The 12,109-nt window shown below is 39.2% G+C and overlaps 1 protein-coding gene across 1 annotated transcript in view; it reads left to right on the forward strand.

Moving 5' to 3' along the window:
• The window catches only part of LOC122356813 (adenosine kinase-like), a 44,613-nt gene that overhangs the window by 28,433 nt on the left and 4,071 nt on the right, over positions 1–12,109 (forward strand). Inside the window, exon 8 of the mRNA XM_043255884.1 lies at positions 2,489–2,639. Coding sequence (XP_043111819.1) covers positions 2,489–2,639 — 151 coding nt within the window. The remainder of the gene's footprint in view (positions 1–2,488; positions 2,640–12,109) is intronic.

Raw genomic sequence — 12,109 nt, forward strand, 5'->3', positions numbered from 1 at the left:
TTATATATTATTTTATATATTTAACATATTTCTATACAGACGTTTTATTGAAGTTATAGTATATTATGTATTAGCAGATGCCTTTTGAATTCAGTTTTTGTTATTTAATGCAATGAAATTTGTCAATTTTGGCCTCCAAAAGGGTTCGAATACTTTTGGACCTACTGTAGGTGTGGACAGTGCTCTGATCTGCATGCTTGGAGCCCACTCCCACCTGGTCAAAGATGGCACCCCAATCAGAATCCTGTACTTTGACTTCTTCGGTGCCCTCAACTTGCCTCTCCGACTTAGTAACAAGCTCAGCACGATACCGGTGAACGCCTCCACAATCTCCTAAATCATAGACTATTTTACCAGCAGGCAGAAGTTTGCGAGGCTCCAGGGAGAGAGCGTGGAGGTGGTGTAGTTCTACAGGTTGCTTGGAGTCCACTTAAACAACAGACTGTGCTGGACAAACAAGTAAGCTGTGCGGTACAAGAAAGGTCAGATCAGAAGGCGCAGGTTTTTTAGCATATACAACAGGCTGCTATAGGTATATTTTACTATTTTATTAAATGCTTTTCTAGACAGAAAAAAATGTTAGTGACATTTCTATTACTGGACTCATTAGGAGTGCTTATTTTTAATTTCCACTAAGTGGTACGGGTCAGTACAGTACAGTACGGTATGATTTTGGTACTGAACACTCTGATCCAGATTGTGTTTTCATCACGTACATTACCTTTACTTCATAGGCCTGGTGTATGCCGGAAAGTAGTTATCAACCATAAAGCGTAACAACTCTGCCACTTTTTGTTAAATGTCTGTTAATGAACAATAATAGTCATTATAAAGTACAAAAAGTATGAGGATAATACAAGAGAGAATAAAGAAAAAAGAAAAAACAATTTAGTCAAATGTATGCTACAAAGTAAAGGTAAAGTTCAAAATAAATATGCCTGTTAAATATACCTAAAACTAATTGTATCTCACGTTGAATCACTACAGAGACATCTGAGCCATTAGGAAATTTCAGAAGGACTAACTCTGTAAAATTACATTTCATGACACAATAACAGTAATATTTAAAAAATGATTGTTCTGGAGCAATGATGTTTCACATGATGTTTGTATGAAAATGATTATAAAATACACTGTTATATTTTTTTTTTTNAGAATGAGTGAAAGACGCATCTCCCTGTAGCACACAAAAGTGATGATTCTAGTCAACAAATCAATTTTCTGCAGCGAGTTTAACCCCAATGGAAGGGGACCAAAAAAGTGGTAATGCACTGGTCATTATATTGATACTATTCACCACTTTTGACTTTGGAAACAGGCAAAATTACATATCATACCGAACCACACCATTTGATGGAAATAAGCCATTAAAGTCAAATTCAACTAACATTCTGTTCAGTAATGTTCTCATAAAGATGCTTGTAGTAGCAGAAGTAGGCTTATTCCACAATGGTATTATGAAAGAGAATGAGGTTATGAAAGAAAAACCTTGAGCCAAATGATGTTTGAAGGTGTTAATGGTTAATATATGGGCATTCCATACATACTTTTCTGCACTACTAAACTGCAATACAGTTTTAGGAATCTACAGCACGACCAGTGTCGTCTGTTTCCCAACTAAATGACTTTTATTGGCTAGTTCTTAGTGACTCAGAAACATACAGCGTGACCAGTGTTGTCCTTTACCCAAACGAATGACTCGTATGAGGTGCTTCTAAATGAATTAAACACATACTGTGTAGTCTGAATTGGAGTCTTTTTCTTTGTAATGAATCAAAACCCTGCAGCTCTGCCAGTTCCCAAATGAATAACTCTTGATTGGTTCTTTTTAAGCGGTTTGCAACCAATTGTGCTTTGTCTATCACAGAAATATATTTTTTATTGTTCTGGGATAGTGTTACATGTTACTGTTATCTTTTTGCCTACACTAATATGCACACATTCATATTTGTATATAGTAAATATATTTGCATACTCTCCAAAATAATTTCTGAATGACTGCCTGCTGCATTTAGTCCAAAAAAAAAANTTGCTCTTTTTGTGTGTTGTGTGTGTTAACAGTCGGTTACATTTGAACTTGTTTATTCAATCATTGGTTCGCTCTCATTATTTCGAACAACTTGCTAGAATGTCCAACTTTTTTTCTTGAAAGAAAATTGGCATATTGCAGATGTAGCCATTTAGAAGCCAGAAGACTGAATACATCATTACTTTAAAGCCACTGAGCAATACATGCGTCATTTTAGTATCTTGTTAGCATTTAAACATTTCATTGGAATAAATACGTGAGTCATGAGTAATGTGATTACACATGACATTTAGCATTTCAACTCAACAGCCATTCTGAGTGAAATGTAGTTGGCAATTGCAGTCACTAAACATGCTCAGTAGGTAAGACGATGACTCAGGTGCATGTTTTACAAGGTGCAGTATTAAATGAAATCTAATCTGATCTGGAAGAACTTAATATTTGCTTCTTACCCTCAAGTATGTGTTCTTTTTTTCTCTTTTTTTTCTTGTGCAGACCGAAGACATTGAGGAGATTGCGAAGAAGGCCCAAAGCTTACCCAAAGAGAACAAGAAAAGGCAGAGGATTGTTGTCTTCACCCAAGGCAAAGAAGGAACTGTAATGACCAAAGGTGCGTGGGTCAGTTTTCATCTCTTCGGAATTAGGTTTTTATAATCGCGCTTTTAGATCAGGACCGTCTCATGTTAAAAAGAAATAACACAACCCCCAGAAACACTTTTAGTTATTTACAGTTGGAATGATGTTGATAGATTTCCTCTGTAAACATTAGTGAATAGCCTCAAACAAGGTCATCTTAAGAATAGAATGCCGTTCTCTCTGGCGGCTTTCGATGTTGCTCAGTGTGAAATGAATTCGCCCTTGGCAATGACCTCCTATCTCTCAGATGCAGAATTTGAATCCAAAGGGCTGTTGCAGTCACATTGCTATGGTAACTGAGTGGTAGGGGATCTTTCTGTGGAGTGGATAAGTTTAACCGAATAGTGGGGAAAGCATAACAGTTGTAGCTGATTAAACCAGCGGGGTTTGAAGTAGAAAGCAGGGAGGCGGCAGGAATGTAAAGGGGACAGGCTGAGCTGTTTATGCTCTTCTTCTCCTGCTCTTCATTTCTTCTCCTTTTGCACCTGCCAGAATGGCATTCCTCGCTTTACAGTCGGCCAGTGCCCAGTCTCGGCTAAATTCCATTTGTTCAGGATAATTCGCCTTTTATTGCCTTTTGTATTTTGATTCATTGAATTTCACAGTGTTCTTACAATGAATTCTGTCGAGGTTGGACATTATTTAAATCTCTCGGGAACACAATGAGCAGGCTGCCCTTGCAACGCTCTGGAGACCCTGGAAAAACAATGAGGTAAACATGTTACATGACCTTTAGACGCAAAAGCCCTGAAGAGGTTTGGCCTAGCACATACCCACCAGCTAGTTGAGCCTTGGTGCTCATGCAAGAAACAAAAGTTTGAATCTAGTCCATGACCAGTTTTTTTTTTCTACCTCTTGGTTAAAAAATTGTGAAATCAAAAATCTTTTGACATTCACATTTTTGTTCATTTACATTTAGAGTTGGTAGTTTTGAAAGAAACCTTTTATGTTCGCCAAGGCTGCAATTATTCAAAAAATTACAGTAAAAATTAATACACTGAAATATTACAATTCAATTCAATGTTTAACAGTTATCATCTTTAAAAAAAAATAAATAAATCCTGTGATAGCAAAGCTGTTTTTAGTAGCCATTTACTGCTGCTTAATTTTTTTTATGGAATTATGGCGTTTCAGAATCCTTTGAATAGAAAGTACAAAAGATCAACATACATTTGACATATAACAATATATAACGTTTCATAACATTATAATTTTCTTTAAAGAAAGATTTTTTAATTGTAGTGAATGTCACATTGCTGTTAATTTGACTTATTTAATGCAACCGTATAAAGCAGTCTCTTTTTTTCTGGCAGTATTTAATTAATGGATTAATTAGATTTAAACCATGTTATTTTCTTGTCAAAGCTTATTTTTGCCGAACATTTTTAAATGAAATTCAATTAAAATTCACACAGCATTATAACCATTTTCAGTTGTTTGCCAATGACGACATGCATGCCTAGGGTTTCCAACCACTGATGCAATGAAATGCCATGTTAAGATTGTTCTCTGATTTGATGGGCTTCACTCTTAGAGTGACTTGAAACATGACATCCCGATGACACTGCAGGCCTCTCCGAGTCCCTTGCCCCTGTTAGCTTATAGGTCTAATCCTATTCACAAGTCTGCACTACAGGATTGAAGTGTTGTTAAACAGAGCTGTCGCAGAGCACTGTATTATACAATTTACACAACATGTTACCAGAGTAACCCGGCAAAGCTGGCTGTATTGGTTCCACTGTGCTGCGTTTATCACACAAACGCTAATAGCATTAGTCCCCCTGGGCTGATAAGGCTGCTCAGGCAATTGCTACTCCTGTAAAGCCTCATCAGAGGAAAGCGCTACAAGACAATCCTTTCCTTTTGCTACAGAACCGACTCGCTCCCACGTGTTCCTAGCTAACTTTCAGCCTAAGCGTCGGCTTTAGAGAAAATACTCTCCTGGAGGCATTTTACACTGAGCTGAGGAAAAATGCGGGCTCGGCTAACCTCCTGCAGCCCTTTCATGAGGAGCCGCGGGGTCGGCGGCAACCCCCGGCGAACCTGTGCGAAGTGAACGAGGACGCAGCGCACGAGGTAGTTGGCCATAAAAAATGTCAGGCGTCGCACGAGCGGCGAATAAGTGGGTTCAAATAGCAGGGGCGACGGAGAAGGAGAAGGACGTTATTGCTCCCCGCTGCCTCCGCCAATAAACATCAATATAAAAGAGAATTGAAGATTTGCTCAACCTCCCAGAGGCTGTGCTCTGATGCCGTCTGATCTCTACATTTCATTTGCAATTTGCTCTCTATGTGGGGATGTGATCATTCAGCAGGCTCTGAATGTCACAATGAAGTTGTTTTAATGGTGATTAAGAAGGCTGGGATGATAGGCCCTGGGGGCGACGCTCCAAAGAGATGCAGATTTGTTATTGTGTAGTTCCTCTTTGTGCGCGCCAGCTTTCTCTCGCGGCATAAACGCAGGCTGTCCTCGCCCCTCCACATTAATTTCCTTAATGAAAGCTGCCAGAAGAGGAGCCCTTAATGAAGCACCTTTGTGACATCGCTGAACAGAGCGCGGCCCTGCTGGCGCACCTATTACAGGCTCATATTAAGAGCGCGGCGCCCACGGTCTTTGATCTAATGATGGCTGAGTGTGCAGGGTCGCCCAGGGGCTCCGGCAGGGACCACGGCGTCACGGGGAGGAAGAGAGTCTGTGATGTTCTATTAGTACTTTCCCTCCTCCGTGAGTTCACGTATTAAGCTAACTTAATCGCACTCTTCGTGACCGCTTTGCAAAATAGAACGTCCCATTTTAATCCCAAACTACTTGATGTGTAGGAATGTAGCCCAACGAGGGCAGGCTGACAGTTTCGGGCAGAGTCATGACTCATAAGTGTCACACTTTACACTGACTTCCTGGAACTAAGGTTCGAGAGACAGATAACCTTTGTTGTGTTCCTTTTAATATCACAAGAAGTGAAACTAACACCACAACAGGAGGGGTGTCTTTGCATTTCTGCAGAGAGAGAGTGAGAAAGAGAGAGGCTGTTGCACATTTGTTTTTCAAGTTGACTTGTTAACTCTACTGTGCAATGATATCAGGACGTGACCATATCCTTATCTTATCTAGACTGGAAAACACTAAGCTTGGATGTGGTTGTCCCAACTCAAGCACATGATGTGATTTAAAGGGAAAGCCACCCAAAAATGAAAATTGTCATTGTTTACTCTGACTGTATGACTGATTTCACCAGAGTTCTTCTCTGAAGTTTCCCTGATGTTTTGCAGGCAGTTTTTAATCAAGGCTACATTAAAGTTGGCATGAAAGAAAAATTCACCCTATTTTTTAATTGCATGTTATAGATTGTTATATTTCATCCATGCGTATGTTTGATTTCTTAAATTATTTTGAGCTCATAATTTGAATTAAAATATCATAATTGTACTTTTCCTTGGTGACACATGCAGGACTTCTGCAGTGATTTATTGTTCATAAACCCTGCCTCTTGACTATAAGTGACTGCAAGCTTGCATTTAGATCTGCTTCCAACAATTAATCTATGTAACCAAGTCCTGTCCTACTTTTTTTACTTTAATAATCTGTTTTACTCAGATGTTCATTCAAAATATGGAAGAATAGTTCTGTCGCTACTTCTGTGTCATTGTGATTCAAAGAGTGAGAGAAATAAATTGCCTTTACTTCAGTTGAAAATAATTCTAAAGTTGCTTCATGTAATCCATTTTGTTTTTGTCGTCCTACTAAAGAGGAACATTTTCATTCCTGCTCCTGGAGAGGTGCTGTGAGTCTTGAAACTTATTCAGGAGGAATGTGTCTAATGCGCTGTCAGATTTACCTGCACCTAATGAACTCCCTAGAGGAGCCTTTTCGTTTCAGTCTGTTTTCCTCCATCTCCGTGAGCCCTTAGCAAAGGTCATTATGCACTCATAAACGCACACGCTCCTCCTGTGTGTGTGTGTGTGTGTGTNTTTCTTGTGTTATGTTAAGGCTATTATTCGGTAATGTTTGCCCGTCCTTGTTTGTGTCTCATTAATGCAATGCACCTTTGACGCAGCTGAACTAAAACAGAAACGCTGTAAACAGTCAGTTAGTGTTTACTTGTTTTGATAGGCTTAAAAGGCAAAAGAAACCATAGACCATAGCATTGATTGATTACATAAATTTCCTTTGTGATGAACTTTACTGACACAAGGTGGNAGAGCTATGAGACCATAGCATTGATTGATTACATAAATTTCCTTTGTGATGAACTTTACTGACACAAGGTGGACTGAATCTTTGTGTTTAGGCAATGTAGTTTGAATGTTTGGATTTTTATCTTTTACGATCTCTCTTTCTCATACATTCAACGTAAGTTTTTGTTTTTGGTTTGTGTTTTTGTTTTCAGATCAAATGCAAACTTTTCTGCTTACGTTTGATAATATTTACTATACATCTCACAACTGATACTTTGTATCTCCCAGTCTTTAATTGTCATAATTTTAACTTTAGATCCCAAAATGTAGTTTTTATATTTTAATGTTTTGTTTTTTATTTTAAAGAATTAGCTTCACTTTTACTCTAAGGTGGGAATAAGCTGACTTTCTAACAACTGTAAACTTATTTTTCATAACGAACAATGTAAATGACATTTTATCTCTACTTTTTTTCCCCCTTTCTCACATGTACAGCTTAGTTGATAATTGTGACTTTTTCCATCATGATTTATTTAAAACTCACAATTAGCTGTATTTTAAGTCAGAGGCGGAAACCAGCTGTCATAGATTTAGTCTATTTTCTAACAGCGATTTTGAATTGACCTCATGAAATTTGAGCATATGCATCGGATTCATTCAGTATTTCACTCGTGATGGGAAGGGCAACGGATAAAGACCTCCTCACGTCCGCCAAATCGATCGTGACATCATCACCGCTCGTCTTCAGCTAATTAGCATGGCTCAGAGGCGAGGGGATCTGATCAATGTCTCGCTTTGAAAAGGGCAAAACTGCCTCTTAAAGCTCTCTCCGTCCCAGACTCCTCTGATTATTTGTGCCGGTTATCTCCTGCCACTCTCGGCATGGTGGGTGCCCTTTATTAGCGGCTAAATGTGTTTGTCACGCTCATGTTTCTCTGACCAGCCCTAGCGCAGAGATAGTGGATCAGAGAAAGGAAGGCAAGCGAGGGCAGTTTCCTCAGTCTGTTTGCCAAGAGGAGGGCCATCCTTGTTTACTCCTTGGAGCTTTTGTTTGGCTCTGGAGCCGACGAGAAGTGGATTTGAGAGGAATAATCTCTCACCGTTCCGCAGCTGTCTGAAGGCCTTGAATCTCTTTCCCGCTCATTGGTTTTGTGTCATGTCTCATTGTGTAGTGAATAGCTTGTCATTCAGTACCTCAGGTATCTATTGGAGACGTGAAACATTTCTGATGCTGTCTGAACAGCCAAAGAATAATCCACCGTGCGATCACTTTTTGAAAGTCGCAGTGATATATTGGAAACGACAATGTTTAAGATACAGTAAAATAGTAATTATCGCATGACCCGAGGCGTTCATGGTTTTGGCTTGTCACATTACGAGCATAATCATATTACGCCACACATAACTAGCGATAACAAGAGAATTTATTACACGTAATTGGCATGACTCCACAGCGCTGTAAATGTTACGATGGCTTTTCTGACGCTCGGCCTCTATAAATAGTCACGCGTGCATGTTTTGTCTTTGCTGGTCTGTTTTATTTTGAGCCGGTCAAATACGTGTTTACAGTGCTACTTGTTCCTGGAGTGCCTTTGCAAGCAGAGCTAGGGCTTCCTCTTCTTCCTGAGAGGCCTGTGCCAAATGGATACAAAACCCTGAAAGCAACATCTCACTTCTGATCTGTGCACACAAGTGTCAAACACAGCACCAAAAAGAAACAGCTGTACAGGAGCTATTAATATAACCTCACAGCTCGGGAGGTGTAACTTTGTTGCCCCTTTTTTTCCGCTCTCTGGATAGTCACGCAGAGGAAAGCATTTTTCGCTTTCTGCATGAACATGTAAAGCGAAGAATGGTAAAACCACAAAAGCGATGGAACTCCCTGTGAACTGCCCAGAGACTGTGTTTACAGGGACGACCACAAGCCAGTAACAACAAAGACAGGTTTTGGCAGCAAAGTTTTAATTGCCATGCCTATTAAAGAGTCCTGCCAATGGCCTCTTTTGTGTTATACATTAACATGAAATTGGTCCTGGAACGCTCTCAGACTAACCAAAGCAGCATGTTCAGAGCCAAGTTCAATAATATGTTTTGAATAAAGATGTGATGTGTTCTCTCCGGTTTGATGAAATGGAAGGAGATGTCCATCAAGGATGGTTTTGGGGGGAATGAGAGCAGCGTGTAGCGATTTAGGAATTTAATTTCTCTGTTTTTATTTGCCCTAGTTTGCTCTTGCGTGCTTATATAAATTGTCCTCATTCACATTGGACCAGAAACTCTTGTAAAACCTTAATTCAGAAATGATTCATTTTTACTCCTTAAATTATTTTCTTTTGTTCAGCTGACTTGTCCTTTCCCTCATACTGCTCTGTCTTTTATTTGACACTCAAAAATTGGCTTAGTATTCTGGTTATTAGCCGTTCTTTTAAAAATATATATATGGGAATTGAATGATTGATTCTGTTAATAGTTCCTTGTGTTTATTCTTCTGCCCATTCGGATGTGTTTTTGGGGTGCTTCCACAACTCTGCTACATCTACTGCAGTTTGAATCACTAACAAATGACTGTAATTGGGTAAAAAATATACTATGTAGCGATTTGTTTTGAATGACATTTATGAACTTGTTCATATGAATCAAAAATATATGCCAGTGCAGTGTGAATGACTCTCATGAGTCCGTTGTTTGTAATGAATGAAACCCACACAGCTTGAGTAAAGTTCAACCACTGATTCCTGAAATAATGACTCGAAACTTTTTATAATAAATGCAGCTTACGACTTTATTCTGTGCTCAAGGCGTTTGATTTACTTGCGACTTATACATTGAGTTATCAATAGAACTATGTATTTTGTATTTAATTTATAGTTAAGGTAGTTTACAAAAAGTGTTGTATATTTATTTTTCATTTTCACAAAACTACTAAAGATGTGTTCAATGTGTTCCCATCCCTCATTTTGAGTAATGTAAGACAATACTGAATTATTATATTATTTTTGCTGTGGATGTTGGTTAACGATGACACACGGGGACAGTAATGAAAACATCCTATTGGACCAATTAGTAGTGTGAATCTTTCTTTTTTCTAAGCATCTGCCTCTTGCCTCCATTCCTTGAAACTCTTGTCATTGTCCCTATTGAGAGCTGAGAGAGGCTCCTGGACACCATTTGGCATCCAAGTGGTTGGACGCCTCGTCCTCCAGCGCAGCCCCTCTCATTTCACACGTCCTCCCCCCATTATCATATCAATTGATGCAGCTTGTAGGAGACAAAGTGAGGTTATGGGAACCACCTAGAGCAACATGCACCATTAAACATCAATGCAAGGGGACTAGCACATATGCAAGTTCAGCCTTGTTTACCAAGCTGGAAGACTGGCAGTGTATGTTTCTCGAGCTCTTAGAGCTCGCAGCTCTCTAAATCTATTTTACACACCATGGTTTTATTGTATTGACATTTGTTCCTTGCAGCAATTTACATGGATTTAATAGGCAGCGTGCTCTTGTGTTTTAAGATTTTTTTTTTTTNGATGACTCACCACGACTGGGATGTTTGGACATTTCCCAGCATGCCTCTGGTGCGTGACCTGTCATCAAAGGGCAGAAGGGTTAGTCTGTGCTAGTACCTACATTCTCACCATGCTGTATTGCATTGTCTCTCTGCTACCTCCCTCACAAATCTGAAGAAAAGAGTGTCGTTGCTTCATACAAGCCTTAATCGTCAGTTTGATGTCCATTATTGTCTAGAGCCTCTTCAGTTCAGTCATGGGTATCAAAGGGAGGAACAGTTAATGGCTATTTTTTCTCTCACTCTTAGGCTGCGCTGTTTCTGAGTCATAAAAGGAAGTAGAATCAGGTCAGCCCTGTGTACAGGAAGGAAGGAACCACATACAGTTTCATTTTGAACACATTTATTTGCGTCTGGTCATTTTTTTCCAAACACCTTTTCTTGTCTTTTCTTCCAAAACTGCAGATGTAGGCTCCATATAAACTGTGTTTTTTCATAGTTTGTCACTAGGGAGAAAGCATGCTATGATGGCAATGGAAATATTGTAATCTTTAATTGCAAAATAATAGATAGATCATGAGTTTCTGTTAACTTAATTCACACGGAAGATCCTCTAGTTAATCATTTCAAGAGGAAGGCGGGCGAGCATGCTTCATTGCCTGCATTAATTAAGCAAAGTCGTTTTGCTGCTAATTAGCTGATTCTAAAAGGATCTGCTTTTTGTGTAATTAATTATCAAAGACACAATCGGCTGCCTCGTTTAGGGAGAAACCGCTCACACACGCAGCAGACGTGTCTTGAGTGCTCATTGTTGCGTCAGTTGAAAGCCTTTGCTCGCGTTCGGTGTTGTTTACTGTCTGCGTCTGAGGTTTCCTCTGAAGTTCTCCACACAAAGTGATGGTCTTTGACACCTACTGACTACAATTAGCAGGTGTATGCTTTAAAGCCCTCTGTTGTTGCAGATTACGGGTTGTTTTGGTGAAAGAATCATCTCAAGGGCTAGCTGAGACTCTTTCCGCCTGAGGTCCTCTTGTTCGTGAGAGGAAATGTAAATGTGAAGTTTCATGCCGCCTTCAGGTGTAGTATTGTAATTTTGAATTAGGAGCACCAAATGACCATAAGAGTTTGCATTTGCTTATGGGGATGCTCTGAATTCTCTGATACAGGATTCATGTAGGAAAGGGGATATGTTCACAAAGATAGCAAAAAGAAACTATGCAGTTGATGGCGATTAATGACTTTAATTTATGAAGTTATTGTCTCCCAAGATGAAGAATCAACTCTATACAGCCTGAAGTCTTTAGTCATTTGAACCCCACTTCCGTGACGGCTACTCGTCAGAGGGTAATACATTTGCAGAATTCCTGTCTACAAACAACTTGACTCCACCCACAAACACATTTTTTCTGACCGCTGCTGTACACAGTAGACCAATCACATCAGACTGGGCCATCTAACCAATCACAGCAGAGTATGCACACGGAAAGGAGGAGTTTAGAGTGACTGAATCTTCGAATGAGAGAACTGCTTTGAACAATTTGAGAATCGCTGGAAAATTAGTTGATATTAAAAGCATTTTGAGAGAAAACAAAATCATGATTCGTCTTGCATGTAACTTATTGTAGGAGACTCCCAAAATGATATTAGGAGCCTTAAAAATAGCATAGAAGTATTAATAAATATGTACTGCGTTTATAATAACATGTAATATATTATGTGCATTCATATTATATATGAATGTTTGTTTATACGTGAGTATATA

This window comes from Puntigrus tetrazona, chromosome 13 (assembly GCF_018831695.1).
Source record: "Puntigrus tetrazona isolate hp1 chromosome 13, ASM1883169v1, whole genome shotgun sequence".
NCBI classification, from domain to species: domain Eukaryota; kingdom Metazoa; phylum Chordata; class Actinopteri; order Cypriniformes; family Cyprinidae; genus Puntigrus; species Puntigrus tetrazona.